This window comes from Salmo trutta, chromosome 14 (assembly GCF_901001165.1).
Source record: "Salmo trutta chromosome 14, fSalTru1.1, whole genome shotgun sequence".
Classification (NCBI taxonomy): domain Eukaryota; kingdom Metazoa; phylum Chordata; class Actinopteri; order Salmoniformes; family Salmonidae; genus Salmo; species Salmo trutta.
Window position 1 is genome coordinate 11,803,625 of NC_042970.1, and position 24,381 is coordinate 11,828,005.

General features: G+C 43.7%; 1 protein-coding gene across 2 annotated transcripts in view; it reads left to right on the forward strand.

Moving 5' to 3' along the window:
* Positions 1-24,381, forward strand: part of LOC115207396 (metabotropic glutamate receptor 4) — a 253,761-nt gene that overhangs the window by 43,514 nt on the left and 185,866 nt on the right. For both annotated transcript variants that reach the window (XM_029774441.1, XM_029774442.1), the window contains exon 2: positions 17,732-18,777. In XM_029774441.1, coding sequence (XP_029630301.1) covers positions 18,232-18,777 — 546 coding nt within the window. In that variant the 5' untranslated portion in view covers positions 17,732-18,231. The remainder of the gene's footprint in view (positions 1-17,731; positions 18,778-24,381) is intronic.

Genomic DNA, 24,381 nt, shown 5'->3' on the forward strand with positions numbered 1-24,381 from the left:
ACCCAGCCAAATGTATATTATCCATGTTGTCGTTCAGCGACTCAGTGAAACATAAGATATTACAGTTTTTAATGTCCCGTTGGTAGGATACTCTCAAGCGGAGATCATCCAGTTTATTCTCCAGTGATTGCACTTTGGCCAATAGAAAGGATGGTAGAGGTGGGTTACCCACTCGCCAAAGAATTCTCACAAGTCATCTCCGCCCCCTGTATTTCCATCTTTTTTTCACGCGAATGATGGGGATTTGGGCCTGGTTTTGGAGAAGCAGTATAGCCTTTGCGTCGGACTCATTAAAGAAAAAATCTTTGTCCAGTTCAAGGTGAGTAATCGCTGTTCTGATATCCAGAAGCTCTTTTCGGTCATAAGAGACAGTAGCAGCAACATCATGTACAAAATAAGTTACAAACAATGTGAAGAAAAAATAAATAGCTCAGTTGGTTAGGAGCCCATAAAATGGCAGCCATCCCCTCCAGCACCATTATAATAATTGACCAGGCATTCCGCATTTAACCTCACCCACATTTGAACATCGAAATATCAAGTAGTTTTTTGGTTTTATATTTTTATATCTTAAAAAAAAAAAATAATAATAATAATCTGAATGTTTTCACGTTCCCGATTTCTCCATTTAAACTCAGGAAAACAAACGATCAAAATGTACACTGACCAAAATCTTACCTCAGGAATCTTGATATATTGTTGTCCACAAAGTAGGCTAATTATCTTAACAACATAGATACCAAAATGTTCTGTCAATCCTCCAGATCAACATTAATTCCCGCACTTTGGCTGTTCTTAAATCGTGTGTAGTATCACACAACCTCTTTATCACTTGACTGTCATTCAGAAAATCCTTTCCTGAATCAGCTGATGTTGCATGATAATGTCCCCACGTAACTAAAGAGCTAAACATCAAACTTGCATCAAACAACTATTATGCATAATTATAAGAACACTGTTAATGACAGTATCATGTTTTATTATTATTAATTATATTAAAGTTACTCTTTCTGTTTGCAGCATTGGATTTTGCAATCACATACATTATTTTGGATATGTGTGCCCATGAAAACTGTTTTCACACCGTAACATAGGGAGATATAAAATGTTACATGGTTACAGTACACTTCTGAGATCTCCATACAAAAAAGGTCAGACAGCAATATTCAGGAATGTCACAGAATCAAGGTCAATGTGTAATTCAATTGTTAACTGCTTAGTATATGATATAACAACAAACAATAGTATCATAAATGTAAGGTAAGCAAGGTAGTGTATTATGGCACACAATTTTTACCAAATCTGTAAAGACTCCAAGCATTAGAAAGGGTTTAAACATAGGTTTTGATTCAACTCATGAATTATATTGAATGTATCTACGTTATCTCTTTATATCTTAATGTAGTCACAAATTTGGGTGGGAAATTATTATTAATGACTTTGCAACAGCATCAAAGTTGTCCACTACAATAAATGTTGTCCACTACAATAAAACAGTTGTCCACTACAATAAATGCTCATTGGTACCCTAGTTTATAGAAAGACCCAAATATGCTCTGCTAAATATTAAAAGTAAAACAACATAAATGCATCGTAGCCACAAAATGTCAGACAGGTGTGGGAATGATGTGGGATTCATGTGAGAAGAATAACCTTTCCTCAGGTTCAGAGGCAATGTTTGTAATAGAGAATGGATCCATTTGAAAAGGGCACAAAATAACCTTTAGGCAAGAGTCACACGCGTGCTTTTGCACATGGCCTCATAACTAACAACAGTGATTGAGCGTTCAACACCTCATACCTGGCTGGGCTGACAAGAATGGCCTGTTGGATACTGTTTCAAGATTAAAAGTTGTAATGTTACATGCACAAGTACAGTTAAATGCCTTTCTTGCAACTCAAAGCCCAACAATGTAATAATCAATAACAATGTAATACTAGAAGAAGAAAAAAAACTCATGAAATATGAAGAACACAATAAGTAAGTAAGTAAGCATACTATATACAGGGTCAGTTCCAATACCATATTTACAATGTGCAGGGATACTAGAGTGATGGGAGGTAGATATGTATAGGGGTAAGGTGACTAGGCAACAGGATATAAGATAAACAGAGTAGCAGCAGCTTGTATGTGAGTGGGTGTGCGGATGTGTAGAGTCAGTATAAATGTATGTGCATATTATGTGTGAGCGAGCAAATGACGGAGTCAGTGTTTGTGTGTGTGTTGGAGTGACAGTGTGTGTGAGTGTGTAGGGCCCTGTGAGTTTGCATAGAGATGTGCAAATACTGAAATAAAAGGTCAATAAAGATTCATTGTAAACTCGGCCCGTGTAGCTCTTTTGTTAGCCATTTATCAGTCGTTTTGCTTGGGGATAGAAGCTGTTCAAGATCCTGTTGGTGTCAGACTTGATGCACCAGTACCTCTTGCCGTGCAGCAGCAAAGAAAATAAAATAAAATGTTATTTGTCACATGTGCCGAATGCAACCTTACCATGAAATGCTTACTTACAAGCCCTTAACTAACAATTCAGTTAAAAACTGGAGTTAAAAAAAAAATTACAAAATAAACAAAAGTAAAAAATAAAATAAAAAGGCTATATACAAGGGGTTACCAGTACTAAGTCAATGTGTGGGGGTAGAGATTAGAAGTGGTCATTTGTATGTGTAGGTAGGGTTAAAGTGACTATGCATAGACAACAAACAGTGAGTAGCAGCAGTGTAAAACAACGGGGGGGGTTAATGTAAATAGTGCGGGTGGCCATTTGATTAATTGTTCAGCAGTCTTATGGCTTGGGGTATGTTAGGAGAATTAAGTTCTCAATGTTAACTTCAATTAAAATACTCAGTCTGCAACCCGGAATTGGTGAGATTCTGGTTGAATGAAACAGACAGAGTCCCAGCTTACAAGAGGCAGAATGTTTATTCACGAGGACGTTCTTAAGTCCATTGTACAGAGACATCGATTATATACCACTCCTTATTTACGCACACACATACACACAAACATTAAGGAGAGTTCGTTATCTTCTTCCCCAGAACTCTCAACACTGTAAATTATTACCCAGCCCGACAGTTTCATTCCTCTGAGATTGGGGAAACCTTGAGGGGAACTCCCTCTCAAATCTTAAACCCTCAGAGTTCAAGCTAGGTCAGGTCAACCACATTTTAACAGTTCTTGGTGTTTTACTTAAACACACAGACACACATTCTTCTCTTTCCCAGTCCAACCTCGTTAGATTTATGCTTAACCCTTTAGTTACTCATTCTACATGCTATATAGACCATATCCCTAATAGTTAAGTTTCAGGGAAGAATTATTTAATCATTACATTCAAACATATAAATCCCTTAACAGGGCAGAAGCTGTTAAGGAGCCCTTTGGTCCTCGACTTCGCACTCCGGTACCGCTTGCCGTGCTGTAGCAGAGAGAGCAGTCCATGACTTGGGTGACTAGAGTCTTTGACTGTTTTTTGGGCCTTCCTCTGACACCGCCTAGTATGTAGGTCCTGGATGGCAGGAAGCTTGGACCCAGTGATGTACTGGGCCATACGCATTACCTTCTGTAGCACCTCGCGGTCAGATGCCGAGCAGTTTCCATACCAGGCAGTGGTGCAACCCATCAAGATGCTCTCGATGGTGCAGCTGTATAACCTTTTGAGGATCTGGGGCCCATGACAGGATCTGGGGCCCTAAGGAGGAAAAGGTGTTGTCGTGCCCTCTTCAAGACTGTCTTTGTGTGTTTGGACCATGATTGTTTGTTGGTGATGTGGACACCAAGGAATATGAAACTTTTGACCCGCTCCACTACAGCCGGTAGGGAGTACAGGAGGGGACTAAGCACGCACCCCTGAGAGGCCCCAGTGTTAAAGATCAGCGTGGCAGAGGTGTTGTTGCCTACCCTTACCACCTGGGGGCGGCCCGTCAGGAAGAACAAGATCCAATTGCAGAGGGAGGTGTTAAGTCCCAGGGTCCTTAGCTTAGTGATTGGTTTTGTGGGCACTAGGGTGTTGAACGTTGAGCTGTAGTCAGTGAACAACATTCTCACATAGATGTTCCTTTTGTCCAGGTGGGAAAGGGCAGTGTGGAGTGCGACTGATATTGCGTCATCTGTGGATCTGTTGGGGCGGTATGCGAATTGGAGTGGGTCTAGGGTTTCCGGGATGATGGTGTTGATGTGAGCCATGACCAGTCTTTCAATGCACTTCATGGCTACCGACGTGAGTGTTACGGGGCGGTAATCATTTAGGTAGGTTACCTTTGCTTTCTTAGGCACAGGGACTATGGTGGTCTGCTTGAAACATGTAGGTATTACACTCTGTCAGGAAGAGGTTAAGACCCACCAGTGTACTCACTCTAACGAATGAGCTAGGTTTCTTGAAGGGACATTGAGACACAAAATGACCGGCAGTACCGCAATACAGACAACTCTGCATCTCAAGTCTGCGTACGCGTTCTGCGGGAGACAGCTTTGCCGAGCCTCATCGGCTCGGGAAGAGGTGAATCGACAGTCTCCGGAGGCTCTTGGAGGGACTCGGGTAAGTTCGGATCCTCTCGGAGACGGAGACGTCGGGGACTTCCGGACTTCATCAGCTGCAAGTTGGGATCCCTGAGTGAGCTATTGGGACCGCAATTGGACCTCTTCTCCCTCCCAAGTTCCCGTAGCCGAACATCGATCCGGATGGTTAAAGTGATGAGTGAGTCGAGATCCGTCGGTAGTTCTCAGGCTGCCAGCTCATCCTTTAACTTCTCCGATAATCCGCACAGGAACGTGTCTGTTAGAATAATTTGTATGTGTTAGGATAATGACTTAAGTGTTCCACTCTGAAATTGTAGGATAGGGGGAAAAGTTTGATAATTATGAGAAGATAAAACCAGGATGGGGGTAGATCTGTTAGTAGTGACATACTATGATATATTCTTTAGTAGGGATGTAAACAGAGTGAAGTTGTAGAGTAGATAATAGAAAATCATTAGAGGGCTTCAAACCAAGAGGGTCCCAATGGGGGAGGGGAGGTGAAAGCCTTGAAGAATGTGACAACTTTTATGGTTCTTTGTAGTTAGTAGAAAAGTACTGGTTGTTTGAGAAGGGAGTGGTCTAAAGATAGGAATGTCTGTGTGTATTATAAAAGGACTGAGTCCTAATTTTTTTACTTTAGAGCTCTCATGAATAAAGACCTTTGAACCTTTTTTATAAAATCTGAGACTTTGCCCAATTATTAGTGAATCAAGGGTCTTACAAACCTTGTTGAATTGGTTAAAGATTAAATGCATTATTGGGATTAAAAATTCCCTTAACAAAGTCGAACAGCGCTTCTGGGTTTCAGGTACCCTCTGCTGCTCCACCACATCATCAACTCCACCACATCATCTGCCACACTGAGGGTGTATGTCGAAGCTGAAGAAACTTCCGGGCAGCCTCTCTCCCAAACTTTTCTCGCCTCCGCCATGAATACCTCCAGACTGAGGCAGACGGTGGATTGTTGCTCCCACACCGACGTGGCCCAGGCGAGTGCCCTCCCGGACATAAGCATAATAATGTACACTATCTTTGAGTGGTTCGAGGGGAACGAAAAAGGCTGCAGCTCGAAAACAAGGGACAGAGAAAGTCCAGGCAGTTTTCGACCACCCATCTGCGGGTCGAGCGGCGGGTGAACGTCTGTTCCACCTGAGGCAGGGGACGAGGAGCATGCAGGATTTCGCATTGGACTTCTGGACCCTGGCCACCAGCGCCGGATGGAACGACAGGGCCCTGATCGATCACTACTGGTGCAGTCTGCACTAGGACGTCCGTCGGGATTTGGCCTGCCGAGACACCACCCTCACGTTGGACCAGCTGGTGGACCTGTCCATCCGGCTGGACAACCTGCTGACAACAGGCAGGGCACTATCGTGTCACCCCAGGTGAGTCAGCACCAGGCTCACCCAGACCCCGCTGTTGCTCACATGTATGTGTTTATTACATTTCCTGAGTTTTCCCCGCATTCCCAGCATAAGGCGCTCGTAGGTTCAGGCGCAGCTGGGAATTTTATTGACCGTTCATTTGCCCATAGTTTAGGGATCCCCCTTGTTCCTGTGGATATGCCCTTCCTTGTGCATGCCCTAGATAGTCGACCATTAGGGTCAGGGCTGATTAGGGAGGCCACCGCTCCACTAGACATGGTTACGCAGGAGGGTCACAAGGAGAGAATCAGTCTCTTCCTTATTGATTCTCCTGCGTTTCCCGTGGTGCTGGACCTACACTGGTGGGCCTGTCATGACCCCACTATTTCGTGGCAACAGAGGGCTCTCAAGGGGTGGTCACGAGAGTGCTCGGGGAGGTGTGTAGGAGTTTCCATTGGTGCGACTACGGTGGAAAGTCCAGACCAGGTCTCCACCGTGCGCATCCCCTCAGATTATGCCGATTTGGCTCTCGCCTTCTGTAAGAAGAAGGTGACTAAATTACCACCCCATCGACGGGGGGATGGTGCGATAAATCTCCTGGTAGATGCAGCATTTCTTAGGAGTCACGTGTATCCTCTGTCACAGGAGGAGACGGCGGCTATGGAAATATGTATCCGAATCCCTGGGGCAGGGATACATTTGGCCCTCCACTTGGATGGAGGTCTGCGCCCGTGCATTGACTATCGGGGTATAAATCAGATCACAGTGAGGTACAGCTCATCGCCAGTGCGATTGAGTCAACGCATGGGGAGCGCTTCTTCACAAAATTGGATCTCAGGAGCGCTTACAACCTGGTGCGTATCCGGGAGGGGGACGAGTGGAAGATGGCATTTAGTACCACCTCAGGGCACTATGAGTACCTTGTCATGCCGTACGGGTTGATGAATGCTCCATCAGTCTTCCAGGCCTTTGTTGATGAGATTTTCTGGGACCTGCACGGGCAGGGTGTAGTGGTGTATATCGACGACATTCTGATATACTCCGCTTGGTCGACTGTTGGAGCATGACCTGTACATCAAGGCTGAGAAATGTCTGTTCTTCCAACAGTCCGTCTCCTTCCTAGGGTATCGCATTTCCACTTCAGGGGTGGAGATGGAGAGTGACCGCATTTCAACCGTGCGTAATTGGCCGTCTCTCACCACGGTAAAGGAAGTGCAGCGGTTTCTAGGGTTTGCCAACTACTACCGGAGGTTTATCCGGGGTTTTGGTCAGGTAGCGGCTCCCATTACCTCACTGCTGAAGGGGGGACCGGTGCGACTGCAGTGGTCGGCTGAGGTGGACAGGGCTTTTGGTCAACTGAAGGCTCTGTTTACCTCGGCTCCCGTGCTGGCTCATCCGGATCTCTCTTTGGCGTTCATAGTGGAGGTGGACGTTTCCGAGGCTGGGATAGGAGCCGTGCACTCTCAGCGCTCCGGCATGCCACCAAAGCTCCACCCCTGTGCTTTCTTTTTGATGTAGCTCAGCCCAGCGGAGCGAAACTATGATGTGGGGGACCGGGAGCTGTTGGCTGTTGTCAAGGCTCTGAAAGCATGGAGACATTGGCTTGAGGGGGCTAAACACCCTTTCCTCGTCTGGACTGACCACCGGAATCTGGAGTACATCCGGGCGGCGAGGAGACTGAACCCTCGCCAGGCAAGTTGGGCCATGTTCTTTACCCGTTTTTTTCACTCTGTCCTACAGACCAGGTTCCCCGAACGCTAAGGCAGACGCACTGTCCCGGATGTATGACACAGAGGAGCGGTCCATGGATTACACTCCCATACTTCCGGCTTCTTGCCTGGTGGCACCGGTGGTGTGGGAGTTGGGCGCAGACATCGAGCGGGCATTACGCACAGAGCCCACTCCCCCCCAGTGTCCAGTTGGGCACCTGTACGTTCCGTCTGCTGTCCGCTACCTACCGCCTGATCTATTGGGCCCACACGTCACCCTCCTCTGGTCATCCTGGCATTGGTCGGACGGTGCGTTGCCTTAGTGGGAAGTACTGGTGGGCCACCTTGGCCAAGGACGTGAGGGTTTGTGTTTCCTCCTGCTCGGTGTGCGCCCAGTGCAAGGCACCTGCCCAGAGGGAAGTTACAAACCCTACCCGTTCCACAACGGCCGTGGTCGCACCTGTCGGTGGACTTCTGGACGGATCTTCCTCCCTCACAGGGCAACACCACGATCCTGGTCGTTTTGGATCGGTTTTCTAAGTCCTGCCATCTCCTCCCTTTGCCCGGTCTCCCTACGGCCCTACAGACTGCGGAGGCCCTGTTCACTCACGCCTTCCGGCACTACGGGGTGCCTGAGGACATAGTCTCTGATCGAGGTCCCCACTTCACGTCCAGGGTCTGGAGAGCGTTCATGGAACATCTGGGGGTCTCGGTCAGCCTCACCTCAGGTTTTCACCCCGAGAGTAACGGGCAGGTGGAGAGAGTAAACCAGGATGTGGGTAGGTTTCTGCGGTCATATTGCCAGGACCGGCCGGGGGAGTGGGCGGCGTTCATCCCCTGGGCAGAGATGGCCCAAAACTCACTCCGCCACTCCTCCACTCCTCCACTCCTCCACTAACCTCTCTCTCTTCCAGTGCGTACTGGGGTATCAGCCGGTTCTGGCACCTTGGCATCAGAGCCAGATCGAAGCTCCTGCGGTGGACGAATGGTTTATGTGCTCGGAGGAGACCTGGGACGCCGCCCATGTGCACCTGCAATGGGCCGTGAGACGGCAAAAGGCGAGCACCGACCGCCACCGCAGTGAGGCCCCGGTGTTCGCACCGGGGGACCGGGTCTGGCTCTCGACCCGAAACCTGCCCCTCCGCCTGACCTGCCGGAAGCTGGGTCCACGGTTTGTGGGGCCATTCAAAGTCCTGAGGAGACTGAACGAGGTATGCTACAGGTTACAGCTTCCCCCAGATTACCGTATTAATCCCTCGTTCCATGTGTCTCTCCTTAGGCCGGTGGTGGCTGGTCCACTCCAGGAGTCTGAGGTGCGGGAGGTTCCTCCGCCCCCTCTGGACATCGAGGGGGCCCCGGCATATGCTGTTCGAGCCATCCTGGACTCGAGGTGTCGGGCGAGGGGCTTTCAGTACCTCGTGGAGTGGGAGGGGTACGGTCCGGTGGAGAGATGCTGGGTGCCGGTGGAGGACGTCTTGGACCCTTTGTTGCTGCGGGAGTTCCACCGTTTCCACCCGGATCGCCCTGCGCCTCGTCCTCCGGGTCGTCCCCGAGGTCGGTGTCAGTGCGCTGCTGGAGCCGCACGTCAAGGGGGGGTACTGTCATGACTTCCGCCGAAGTCGGTCCCTCTCCTTGTTTGGGCGGCGTTCGGCGGTCGACGTCACCGGCCTTCTAGCCATCGCCAATCCACTTTTCATTTTCCATTTGTTTTGTCTTGTCTTAGACACCTGGTTTCAATCCCCAATTACTTGTTCATTATTTAACCCTCTGTTACCCCATGTTTGTTTGTGAGTAATTGTTTGTCTTGTATACGGTCCGTTATTGTGGGCTCGGTATATTGTGTTGTATTTGTGAATACTTGAGTAAATACGTTGATTACTCATTCTGCTGTCCTGCGCCTGACTCTCTACATCAGCTACACACAGGCCGATTACACTTTCATGTTGGCAAAAGGTCTATGCCTCTGTCATACAGTAGTACACACTTTTAGTTTTTGTTGTCCTAGACTGGGCTACCTGGCAAAAATTATTCGTAGCCTAACTTCCTCGCAGAGGCAACAATGAACCAGCTAAATTAGCTAACTAGTTAACTCGAGCCTACAAAAATTTTAGGCAACATATTGAATTTCAATTGTGTAAGGTCGGTGGCACAATATATGAATTTATGGTTAGATCAGATCAGATAAATTCAGCCACTTGCAAATTGAAGGAAAATGTTTAAAACACAGAGTCGAAAGAGAAATTGTTGTATAATTGTTTTTCTTTTATTCACATTTTTGGGGAAGCCTGACTTCCCCTTAGCATCCGTGAACACACACCATTGCCCAAGAAACAGGTTCATGCAAAGAATGTGCATAACAAAAGCAAATAGACAAACATTTAGACAACATCAATAATGATTAATGCATTCCCTGACTACATCAGCATACCACCCTGCATCCCACTGATGACTTGCCTCTGAAGCTAAGCAGGGCCTAGGCTACATGAGATGTGAGACTATCATTTGAAAAAGTTGCTAAAAAAGGCATGCATTGCTTTTTTAAACTTGAGTGAGAGGTGCTTCGGAAAACACAGCCGAGAGAATGGAATTATAATTATTATATTCAGTCCAAGGGCACAATGGCCACTGGCTGCAAAAGGCATGGATTTTTTGGGGGGCATTACCGCGACAGAAAGGGGATCCCGCCGGGAAATTTGAGGCATTATCAAGTGCTTGTCGAATTGAGAATGAGAGACTGATGAAGTGTGTACACAGGCTGGACATCATTCACAAGTGCTAATATATAATTCAAAAGTGATAGGCTAATATTGTCACCCATCAGACTATTCTTCACTTAATCTTGTCTTTACATATGCTAAATAATATATGTCCGAAATTTGTTTTGATTTAGCATGGACGATTATCATGCACTTGTCTCGAAACGGGTGCAGGGGAAAAAATACATGTAATGTATTCACTTAAATAGAGAATGGAGGACTCTTTTCCCGTGGTTAATTTTCATGCCAGCCAGGTAGGCTAAACTCCTGTTAAAAAGAGAAGCAATGTGCTTAATATTAGGAAAGTTGATAAATAAATATTGTAGGCCTAGGTTCTAGAAAGCTGATGGGATCCTCCTCTTTTTAATAGAGGCCACGCTCTGTTTTCTCATACAATTTAATAGCCTATAGAAATGTTGCGCAACATGAGCTGATGGGCTCTCATGAAGTGTTTGATTAGATTTTCGATCAGATTTGCATTTATGTCAGAGTGATTAGAGGGACATTAGAGTGCAAAGTGCCAGGCAGTTAGCAAGTTTGGTAGGCTACAAATGACCATCAGAGCTTCGAGAAGCCTAATTAACGTGACTAAACGGTCACGTGGAATTTGACTGCGATCATGACTCTTGACCGCTGGTGTAGCGATAATACGGTCATGGTAGCAGCCCTAGGCGGAAGGAGGCACAATCAGGTGGGACCATTCGAGCCAATGAGGCACAACTCTGATAGAAAGACATTTTTTTTGTTGCCAAAATGCCATGTGCGCCTGTATCTAGCTTAGCTGTAGAAGAACGCAAGTCTGTACGGTTTCATATTTTACATCACTCTGACGTTTAATAACGTACCACAACCCATTCATACGTAAAGCAGCACACTGTCGTAAACCATAGCAACGTACAGTTCAATGTACAGCATGTCACGCCATACATAACAGCGTCCACTTATATCAGTTAATTCGCAAACAACCTAGCCATTGTGAAACTTCTATTTGATCAAATAAGCCTCACGTAGCAAATTAGCAGTTACAGTTTTTGTTGACCAAATTTGCGACTCTCATTGAGCTACATACGAAAATTCCTCACTTGATGCTCTTATTTTCGTGCAGATTTTGGGGGCAAAGTAAACCCTCTTGCTTCGCCTCTTCCTCTCTGCACCAAAATAGGTTGGGTTACAACAAATTGCAACAATGTTTCAATAAGAAGTTGTGTGTGCAATCCTTGTTGCAATGTAGGCCTAACTCGTAGGCTGGTACAAACTATATCTGTGCACTAATAAGCACTAAAAAGTTGCCAGTTTATTGTAGAGTTCCATTTGTAGGGTAGTGGCAAGGTGCAAAAATGTGAGATACACCTACCTGAGGTAGAACAAAACACATCCCTAATGTCTTCCATTTAAGAAAAGGATTGTTGTGTAAAAATTGTTTACTGCAGAAGTGGTTATATGTATAGATATTATAGATAGATGTCTACCAAAATCCAATATGGCTTCCATAGTACCATTTAATGGAGGTTAAAGGACGTGTAAATATGAATTCTGGAGATGAGAGGCATTTTTTCAGAATTGTGTACAACATTCATGCTCATAATGACTGTTTTGGTGTAATTGTTTTCTGAATCCAATATGACCGACATGATTACACTCAAACACCTTCGCCTTTATATAAGTGGCCCTTGTTTTTTGCCTTGCATTATTCTGTCTTTAAAAGGGTTTCATAAGGCTCTTGGTATATCTAAGACACTACCATGCCTCTGTGTTTGAATAGCTAAAGCCACATAGCTTTTCCATGTGTGCTCATGTTTAAATCTCATTCAGACTTACAGCATAACAATGGCAATTCTGCAAAATATAATAAGAAGCCTTTCACAACCCAAGCACACAGTACCGTAACCAAGTTACAGAAAAGCAACCTTTAACACAACAGTCACCTTCTCTAATAGTGTATATGTACAGCTCTAACCTTTTGCCTGTTTTCCTCATTGAAACTAAGGTTGAGGGCAGTGTGCATGGTCGATTCAAAGTCTGATAAAAATATTTTTCTAGACAGCAAAATGCAAAATACAAAAATATTTGGTTCCAGCGTACATCGTGGGGTCATTTGGAAAACGCCCAGGAGTTAAGAGAAATGGTTTTAAAGGTTACTTCAATACATGTAGTGAAGGCCCACTAAGGATTTCTTGTCAATGATCGTCAGGTTGTGTTGGTTCATTGTGGTGAACACCTGCCTTATGCGCTTGACATCATGTTTGGTTGCATTCTACCCATACATAATATTTTCATTTATTTTACCTTCATTTAACTAGGCAAGTCAGTTAAGAACAAATTCTTATTTTCAATGACGGCCTAGGAACAGTGGGTTAACTGCCTTGTCCAGGGGCAGAACAGCAGATTTTTACCTTCTCAGCTCGGGGATTCGATCTTGCAACCTTTCAGTTACAAGTCCAACACTCTAACCACTAGGATACCTGCCACCAAGTCAACATGTATGGCAACTCCAGGGCAGACAGCCAGGATGGTGGTCATGGTTTTCCGGAAAAAGCAATGTGCCCGCTCAACCATAACTGTAGAATGGTGCACTGAACATTCCATTGTGCATCACGAATGCAGTGAGCCAGAGGAAGGTCATTGGACTAGCAATTATACCACAATGGGGCAAGATGTATATTTAGGGTTAGTATGAGGGTGTCAAGATTCTCTTTCCTTTTATTGGAGCCTCCAAGTTGAATCATTGATCCTCAAAGAGGCGTGGAATACTTGGTGTTGCCATGCCAAGCAGTCTGCTGCCTTTTCTATATTCGAGACAAAAGTGTTTGAGTGTAACTATAGCAGGCATATTGGATTTCCAACAAAGTTGAATTGCACAGAAATAGTCTTGAGTGCAGGTCATAAGGACAGTACACAAATCTGAAAGATGTCTCTCATTTAAAACATGTGTATATACAGGTGATTGTATCACAATTTAATGGTATTGTGGCAGCCATATGCAATTTTGGATGCCATATAGGATTAGTGGTCACATCTAGGAGTGGCCCCGAATGTAACTGCAAGAGTAGGGGCTGAACAAATATAATCCACAGAGGAAACTTTCACTGAAATACACAACTGTAATTTATGTCTGAGCCCAATTGTTTTTCTCAGAGCCCATTAGATTACAATAATCACAACACCAAAAGAACATGTGTAACTGTATGTATTTTTGTCAAACTGGACCATACAGCCCTGAATGAGAGTTAATCTGATATTTTTGCCTATTGTATCTCTGGGTTTACAGCACAGAAGGCTGCCGAGGGGAGCCGGCTCAAAATAATGGCTCAAAATTAGGATTTGGGGCACCACGGAAGAAGTTGTTTAAAGAGTTACCATCTCCCAAATTAAACTCTATAAGGTCTTTACCTATAACATCCATAAAACAGTCAACATATGAATCATAACCTCTTATCATATCATCATTCTGAACAATCGTAACCTTCTTGGATCTGCAAAAATTCCAGCTTTGCTCATGATTCAGTACTACATTAATTGTTTTTATCATTTATTTACTAGCTAACTAAATAATAACACAGAATAAACATACGCCCTTTACATCAGACAAGGGTCCCTAGTGGACTGACAAAATATGACGGCTTATAACACAGAGATGGAGAGTGGGAAAAGAAAGAGATGGACACTTATTGTGGATACATTCTATAACTATTCACCCATTAATCACAAACTTTGCACACGAATTGCTGCCCGTTTGGAGTAAGAAATCATGAATGTATTTACGTGTGAAATGCCTTCTTGGTTCCGACAAAGAGTTTCGGTTGGCCTTCTCTCGGACTTGAGTGTAAGGCTCTGATTGTGCACAAGAGGTCACAATGTTCTTCTTCTTAGTTGTCCGTGGCTTCAATGACTTGTCATGTAGTCTAGAGCAAGCTAACAAGCTCTCTGACCTCACTTGGGGCTTGGCTACTTAATGTACAAAGGATGTCAAATTATTATCTCATTAGAAATCGAAAATCACATTCCAATCTTAACACAAATACCTTCATAAATGTTCATATTATATACACAACATATTGGATGGAAACTTGACAGTTTCCTTAAAGTGTATATACTTTCCCAGTTACAGTATTTCATGCATACAGTTATTAATGACATCACAAAATGAAAAGCGATATTATCCTCTCTTGGGCAGGTGGGACGCTAGCTCAGCTAACTCTCACGTGAATGTGCGCCAATGAAGTCATTTGCTTTCCTGAGTCAACAACTTCCAACTTCCTCTGTTCGCTCTCTGTTCATCATAGACGCCTCAAACAACTATCTAAAGACTGTTGACATCTAGTGGAAGCCTTAGGAAGTGCAAAATGAACCCTAAGTCACTGTGTTCGATAGGCAATGACTTGAAAGGACTACAAGCACCAGACTTCCCACTTCCTGGTTAGATTTTTTCTCAGGTTTTTGCCTGCCATATGAGTTCTGTTATACTCACAGACACCATTCAAACAGTTTTAGAAACTTCAGAGTGTTTTCTATCAACATCTACTAATAATATGCATATTCTAGTTCCTGGGCCCGAGTAGTAGGCCGTTTAATTTGGGTACGTTTTTCATCCGGCCGTGAAAATACTGCCCCCTACCCTAGAGAAGTTAAATTTGTTTTCCACATTCTTTATGTTAGAATTATTGTTCCATTATCCACTTTTTGGACGTTAGAGTTTAGGGCAGGCAAAACTCTCTGGAGACAAAGGGACATTCCTTTAGCCAATACTGGCGGGTAAAGAGAGAAAGTCTCCCTCTCTTGTAATTTACGACAGGGTGTAAACGGTCGATCATCCAGCAGCTCCCTCTCTGTGGGAGACAGAGAGGCCTGGTTACCATCCCCCCAGTCTGATCTGACCCATTCTAATCCTCACAAGACAGTCATGACACACTTTTGCAGTATAATATTTTTTCACAACCATCCATTTCATAAATGGAAGACATAAGAGACGTGAAAAAACATGGTTGTGTTTTGTTCTACCTCGGGTAGGGGGATCTCAAGAACTAAAGCCCTTTTTCAGGAATGGCCACTAGCCTATTATATTTGCTGCGCTGAAGAAGGCATGGGATTAGTGACTTTGATTTGGGGATGGTGCAGCAGATCGGTGGGCTACACCTTTGGTTAAATAGTTTCTTTATGCAACAGTATATTGTGTCCAATTCACTCAGTATTCTACTTTTTTAATGGGGGCCCATCACAGATAGATATTGCCTTGGACTATCAAAAAACTCTCAATGTTTGATTTTGCGTGGCAGATTTTCCAATGACACACTGCTTCTACATTGTGCTTGACTAGGATTTGTGTGAACGTACTCACGTCAAGTTAAACCAAATCATTAAAATGATATGAAAATGATAAGTGGCATAGAGATGGAATTGAATCCAATTTGGGCTATCTTGGGACAAGATATTCGGCTATCTTCCCACAAGTGAATGTGGGCGTGTACAGTTAAAGAACCAAGTCATGCTATATGGGTTTAAACTTTGAAGAGCTAGTTCTTCTGGGGACATTTCTTGTCTTACCTACTCCTGTATCAAAGCAGCTCTGCTCCTGTAGTAATATTGCAATTAACATTTCACAGTCTCTTCAGAGAAACCAACCCTATGGTTTGATGCCGTACAAGGTGCAGACTCCGATATGCTAGCTTTGTGGGAAAGAAAGGAGTGGGAAACGTGCTGATGGAAGAATAGGAAAGGAAGACTCCAATAGGAGAAAGTGTGATGATTCATCCAATATCTTCCTCCTCTCTGATCTGTCATTCGACAGAAGGGATAAGAGGTGTCAATAGGAATGTGGAATTTCTATAAAAGACACTTAACATATTGGTCTGATGTTGCCTTAGTGTCATCTTAACATATTGGTCTGATGTTGCCTTAGTGTCATCTTAACATGTTGGTCTGATGTTGCCTTAGTGTCATCTTAACATATTGGTCTGATGTTGCCTTAGTGTCATCTTAACATGTTGGTCTGATGTTGCCTTAGTGTCATCTTAACATGTTGGTCTGATGTTGCCTTAGTGTCATCTTAACATATTGGTCTGATGTTGCCTTAGTGTCATCTTAACATGTTGGTCTGATGTTGCCTTAGTGTCATCTTAACATATTGGTCTGATGTTGCCTTAGTGTCATCTTAACATATTGGTCTGATGTTGCCTTAGTGTCATCTTAACATGTTGGTCTGATGTTGCCTTAGTGTCATCTTAACATATTGGTCTGATGTTGCCTTAGTGTCATCTTAACATGTTGGTCTGATGTTGCCTTAGTGTCATCTTAACATATTGGTCTGATGTTGCCTTAGTGTCATCTTAACATGTTGGTCTGATGTTGCCTTAGTGTCATCTTAACATATTGGTCTGATGTTGCCTTAGTGTCATCTTAACATGTTGGTCTGATGTTGCCTTAGTGTCATCTTAACATATTGGTCTGATGTTGCCTTAGTGTCATCTTAACATATTGGTCTGATGTTGCCTTAGTGTCATCTTAACATGTTGGTCTGATGTTGCCTTAGTGTCATCTTAACATATTGGTCTGATGTTGCCTTAGTGTCATCTTAACATGTTGGTCTGATGTTGCCTTAGTGTCATCTTAACATGTTGGTCTGATGTTGCCTTAGTGTCATCTTAACATGTTGGTCTGATGTTGCCTTAGTGTCATCTTAACATGTTGGTCTGATGTTGCCTTAGTGTCATCTTAACATGTTGGTCTGATGTTGCCTTAGTGTCATCTTAACATGTTGGTCTGATGTTGCCTTAGTGTGATCTTAACATATTGGTCTGATGTTGCCTTAGTGTCATCTTAACATGTTGGTCTGATGTTGCCTTAATGTCATCTTTGGATCGGGAACGGTCGGGAAAAGGTTAAGAACTAAACAACAGAAGCAACATCATTGTATGGAGGAAATATCTGATTTATGTACTTACAGTAAGAACCGAAAGAGATATAGTACATGTAATCAAGACATGAGAGTACACGTCATACAACATTTTTGCAACATAACAATGGTAGGCACATTAGTACAGTAGAGTAGTTTTCCTATTGAGTATGTTGAAAAGAGGCGTGTGGGAGCTAACTTTCATGCCTTTCGACCTTGGGAGTCCATGGCAACCCTTTTTAAATTCAAGATAGAGAGGTGGGTGGGTAGGGAGGGAGGAGGGAGAGAGAGAGAGAGAGAGAGAGCATGTGAGAGTGAAAGACAGCATGTGAGAGAAAAAATTTGTCTCATCATTCCACACAGGATTGCAGCAAAAGGAGTTTTGACAGAAAAAGAAAGCAGTGAAAAGCTCAAACCAACACAAATCCCTTCTCATCTCTAGCCCCTCTCATTCTGTGTGGTGTTTCTCATTGCTCCTCCTCTGCTTTATCTTGCAGGAATTCACTCAGCAATCCGGAGAATTGAGCCGAGTGGCCTGAAGGCTCTGACAGGAATCAACCCCCCCCCCCCCCCCCAAGGGAAGGGGAGAGATTAAAAACTCCTGATCGACGTGGAGGGAGAGAGTGAGAGAAGGAGGGAGAGAGAGAGAGGGGGCAAAAAGAGCTTATCATTTACCTTTGCTCTTCTTAATGCCCCCTGTGAGGGATCGCCATAGGCAGGGTGGTGAGTAACAGCGGGCAGAGGAGTACCTGCCCACCACACTAGTCAGACCATGGAGTGAGGAGAATAGAAGGAAAGAAAAAGATAAGAAAAGAAGAGGATATATCCTTTGAAGAACCAAACTTAGAGCAAAGCAACGAGAGACATCACCTGTTCTGTGCCCACCGCTTCGAAAGGTATTATTAAGATCAACCCCCATGACATAAAGTAGTGTTCTCTGTGTTCCTGATTCCGCTGGGTTCTAGAGTGTGTCTGTATTCGTGTCTGGGCTGTGGTCATGGTGTCTCAGCTCCAGGGGTGTGCTTTGCATCGGACAGACAGGATCTGTCACAGAGGCAGCCTGATCAGGCTCTTACTTCTACTCTACTGCTCTCTCATGACCGCCCAGACTGCCAAACCCAAAGGCCCGGGCGGCACACACCTCAACTCCATCCGCATCGATGGAGACATCTCCCTAGGAGGCCTGTTCCCCGTGCACGCCAGGGGCAACGAAGGCAAGGCCTGCGGGGAGCTGAAGAAGGAGAAGGGGATCCATCGTCTGGAGGCCATGCTGTTCGCCCTGGACCGTATCAACAACGACCATTCCCTGCTGCCCAACATCACGCTGGGAGCACGCATTCTAGACACGTGTTCCCGGGACACCCATGCCCTGGAGCAGTCGCTTACCTTCGTTCAGGCCCTCATCGAGAAGGACGGGACGGACGTCAAGTGTCTTGGCGGGGGAGCACCCATCATCACCAAGCCTGAGAGGGTAGTGGGAGTCATTGGAGCCTCGTCCAGCTCTGTGTCCATCATGGTGGCCAACATACTGCGGCTCTTCAAGGTAAGGACCACCCCTTGGGGGTTCTTCACTACATGGTTGTGTGGTTGTGGTGGAGTGTTTACAGTGTGAGTGTCTGTATGTACATTGTAGTCAGAGGCGATTTCAACATGTACCTCTTGGTGGGTCAAACTCAACCATTTTTTATAGATGCAGGCCAGCGAAGCCACTACACAACACAACAATAAACAATGCATTAAATGTACTATAACGGTGTCAAACGGTGCCCACAAACTGTTCGGGCCTACATACAGCTGTCCCGACCGCAGAGCTTTCCTTTCTACACCATGCAGTGAATCCTTATCACCGCTACACCTGGCTATCAGCTGAGCCACGTCTGGCAGCAAAACATTTTACTCACTCTCATTTACTGCCATTTTAAAAACCATAGCTGATGTCTGACTTGTTTAAATACATTTTGTTTCTTTGGCTCCTTGTGGATTGTTGTAACTCGATAACAACCACATTCTCCTTCAATAATAACACATGCCAACATGAGTTTTGACTTTTGAACCATACACAAACATTATTACATTGATGTTCAGTAAATTCATAATGTTTGTTTTCATGTATTTAACACTTAACTCTAAGTATAAGCAAGTGCAAGAAAATGAGCAGCGATGAAGTAGGCCTATTCGTTCAGCACTTTCGAAATGGACAGCAACAGAAATTCTGATAGATGTTAGTAAAGATAAATTCAGCAAGATGTTGAGGCCTTAACTTTACTCTTCATAAAGTCACCACACAGAGAGAGAGAGAGAAAACTTTTATAGACAATGTACCGGCGCACAGACAGTGCATTGAGCAAACTAAACAACCTTCGCAATATGAAATGGAATTACATTTGGCCTATTACTGAACTTCTGTTGAATGGCAAACCATGGCAAACATGGTTACAGACCCAACAGCATCGCATCCCCTTCCTTGTGGAGAAAAGCGCACAAGCTAATTATAATACACAAAGTAAGCAATACAATTAAATGCATAATTGTAAAGTGTGACCCACCACCTGGATATGGTCCTATGTAGCAAAATTTGAAATTGTGTTTTTTTAAGATGGGATAAAAGTAGAAAACGGTATATCATACACTGCAGTTGAGGAACAATGGGAAAGTAATTCTGCTTTGAAAGTTGATAAACTTGTATCCCCAATTTTGAGAAAATTGCTATTGAATATTTTGGTAAACCTACTGGAGAGCTCTTCTTTGTCTACCCCCATTCAGCATCGTTCACACCCTCTTAAGCCTTAGCCCCATCCATAAGGATTCACATGTGAGGCCATGTGCTAAACAGAATGAGTAGTGTAGTAAACAACCAAAGATTTCAAGACTAAAAGTGGTAAAAGTAGTAGCCTACAATAAGGAAAAAACTCCAGGTAAAAATACACTTCATCCAGTCCTTGGCCTATATCCTAATCTGACTTTGGTGCAGGTCATGTTGTTCTTCACATTACTGTCTCTGATAAAGGTGTAAACAGTACAGTGAAATGGTCACTTGCATAGTAACAATATCAAAAACAGATACAAATATTTCATAAATGTTTAATAATTATTAGATTATTCTTACCCAGACATACTTGTCTAAATTGATGGGTCACATCTAGCTAAGTGGATGGGTCACTATTGTCTAGACATGTACACACGTTCATGAATACAATAGATGGCCATAAACACCCCCAGACACACATGACTAACTTGATGGGTCATGTAATCATCTGGCAAAGTGAAGTCTTTTGTTCAGACATGTAGCTACAGTAGCGAGCGAAACAATGAACTGGCATAATCGCAACTCACACTACTACCAATACAAACATTGTCATAGCTGTAGTATGAATCTGCAGGTAGCTAAAGCAGAAAGTAGCACCTGCTAAATTCAGGACGTCAATGTTGTTGAGAAAAGTAGCAAAACGTTTGTAGTTCTTGATGGCAAACGTTATATCTTTTAAAAATGCCGCTGTAGAAAGGACAATCTATACATACTGAGCAGCTCACATTATAGACAGAAGCATGCTACATGGCAGACCAATCCAAACTCATGTCCAGCCCATCGATTATCTCAGCCAATCATGGCTAGCGGGAAAGTTCCCTCCATTTTCGTGGCTAAACCAACTAGGCTTGTAATTTAACAATTGTATTCGGATTTACAGATGTAATACAAGTTTGTTATTACGGCACATGAAAGTTCACATACTCCAGAAGGCATGTCTGGCAAAAAAACTATTTTTGATAAAAAAAATGTAAATATGTTCAAATGCCTAGCTTCCTGAAACAGGTCACAAATTATGAATAAGATACTAATGAGATAGTCCTACACTGGATATATAAAACATTAAGAACACATGCTCTTTCCATGACATGACCAGGTGAATCGAGGTGAAGGCTATGATCCGTTATTGATGTCACTTGTTAAATCCACTTCGATCAGTGTAGATGAGACTGTCACGTTCGTTATAATAATAATGGTCGGACCAAGGCGCAGCGTGAGTAGCGTTCCACATAATTTATTAGAAAGTGAAACTTTAGAAAAATACAAAACAAATAAAGAATAAACGAACCGTGACAACAGTGAGACTACACATAAACAATATCCCATAACCCACAAGTGAAAAACAAGCTACTTAAGTATGATCTCCAATTAGAGACAACGATTACCAGCTGCCTCTAATTGGGAATCATACAAATCACCCAAACATAGAAAAACTAAACTAGAACCCCACATAGAAAATAATAACTAGAAAAAACCCCAGTCACGCCCTGACCTACTCTATCATAGAAAATAAGAGCTTTCTATGGTCAGGACGTGACAGAGACAGGTTAAAGAAGGATTTTAAGCCTTGAGACAAATGAGACATGGATTGTGTATGTGTGCCATTCAGAGGGTGAATGGGAAAGACAACATATTTAAGTGTTTTTGAACAGTGTATGGATGTAGATGCCAGGCACACCGGTTTGTGTCAAGAACTGCAACGCTGTTTGGTTTTTCACGCTCAATAGTTTCCTGTGTGTATCAAGAAGGGTCCACTACCCAAAGGACATCCAACCAAATTGACACAACTGTGGGAAGCATTGGCGTCAACATGGGCCAGCATCCCTGTGGAACGCTTTCGACACCTTGTAGAGTCCATGCCCCGACAAATTGAGGCTGTTCTGAGGGCAGAAGGGGATGCAACTCAATATTGGAAGGTGTTCCTAATGTTTGGTATACTCAGTGAATATAAGCAGTGTGAAAATGAAGATGTACAAACTAACTATGGCTTAAGGCAACGATGAACAGATAAGATACAAGACATGAGCGAGCTGAGACGGATGTAGCCTATATGCCTCGTTCAGCAATTTTAAATGGACAGCGACAGAAATTAGAACATGGGCTGTTCTTATAGTATTCTCCTTATCCACCAAGTCAGAACCGTGTAATAAATAACGGGGAGACATAAGCAGACAATGAAAGCTCTTACAATATTAGATGATGACATTTCTCTAAAAGAGGCTATAGGCTGCACCACCAAGTCAGAACAGTAGGCTAAATTCTGAGGGGGAGAGGGACCAAATTCTTATGCTACTTAGCTTCTTACACAACATAAATATAGTGTTACTTTCTTAGCTACAGTATAAACATCTCCCTGGCATATTACACCACTTATGCATCATACAATACATATTTTTGGACTCACCATTGTTGTACTGTGCTCACTTGAACAGGACGGTGGCGTGGGGGTCCTGGTGAGCAAACTTCTCAATTATTTTGTCGTCAAAGTCTGTCATTCTCTGGATGACGTCATGCTGGATTGACAGCATGGCCAATGCATTCAAACTTTTCTGGCCCATGGTGCTGCATTTTAATTGGATCGCGACGATGATGATGTACCCTTAAAAAGGTGTTGGTCATCGTAATGGCTTTGTAGCCTGTAATCTCTTTCACGCATCGGTTTAAAAAATACACCTGAAAATGCCTAGGCAGGAGTCAGCCGACTCGTCATGGCCATGCAGTGCTGTCTCACAATTGCCACACTATTTAATGCATGCTATAATTCTGGCATTCATTCTACACATACCTATTCTCCTCTGTTTGTTGGTTGTGAAGGTCATGGCTCATCTATGTGTGGTGTGTAGCTGAGCCACAATGTTTGATTTCCCCAGTAATCCCAGTTTACCTGAGTTGTCTACCTGTGATGCAAAATTCTCATGTTTTGTGACCCTTTCAGACAGATGTTTTAAATCCTTAAACCCAGACTTGGAAAACACACCTTCTCCATTGAGTAGCAGGCAGGGGTCGCAAAATACTGATTGCTTTGCAATGCTCGTAGTTTGCCACTGCTTCCTTCCAAACCACTCATTGTTGAATTTGCGATTTCCGACTTGTTTATGTCCTATGGCCGATGAGCACAGAGATGTTTTATCTCTTATTTCTCTTCATATGACAAGGATTTAAAAGGATTTGCCAGTAGATTGTTGATGTGATTCATGATGATGACTGCTTATCTAGCTAGCTAGTGTCATGAGGTGGCCCTTTCTGGGTATAGATCATGGCTTCCCTCTCGCTCTCACTATCTCCTACACCCAGGTTCTGTTATCTCAGGTTGTAAATTCCTGGCGGAGACTCTCTCTCTCTAGAGAGAGTTTCACAGTAGAACAAAGGAACTTCTATTACATCACAGAATATGAGAATTGAACAATATCCATGTTTTGGAGAATGTGTAAACGGTCGGTGGAGAAGCCAGCTACGACCCGATCCGTTTTGTTTCATGTTTGTGATCTCATGAAAGACAATACAGCCAGATTACCATAACTCTGTTTATACAGGTGCCTTATGAGGTTTGCATCTAATTATTTTATGAAATGAATGAGTAAAGATGAAACTGTTTGTGAACTGATGTGATGTTGAACATTTAATGTGAGAGAATTGTATTCCCTTTAAATTTTAAAGTCATTGGTCTGCCCCCGTGAGCACAAACATGATCATGCATCATAGAACCACCTTTTCTATTGTTACGAATAAAACCCCCTCCTGAGGAAATCCTCTTCAGACCATGCATACCTCGTTGTAAGCTGAGGTGGCACAGGATTGAGTAAAACTGAGCAAACCCACAGCGTGAGCTGTGATTGCGAGTAGTTTAGACTAAGCAAACCCACAGCGTGAGTTGTGATTGTGAATAGTTATTGAATTCCTAACCATACCACGTGGAGCATTGGCTACACGGCTGGAAATGGTTAAACTCTGAGATTATCGATCCTGACAGAATAAGAGCAAATCTTGGATACTAATTACTAGTCTGCAGCTAGAAATTATGGAAACCTGGGATTAGAATACGGACAACCGCCGAAACATCTATTCTATGAGAACATTTCTGAATGGTACTCTGAAGTATCCATCCTAACCAATACTTTGATCTTCAGGAAAACAGAAAGAGAGAGAGAGACTCGGATGAACTCTCCAGCAGACAGAACGGATTCCAACAGAAAAGATCACGACACATGGGCGTAAATATTTATTGATTGCAATTATTCCCGAATGAGTGAGCGTTCATGTGCAAAGGATTAGTATTTCAATTAATATAATTATCAACTGTGTGTAGTGATCCCTTTTGTCTCTTCCGCTCTTTCTCAGTCC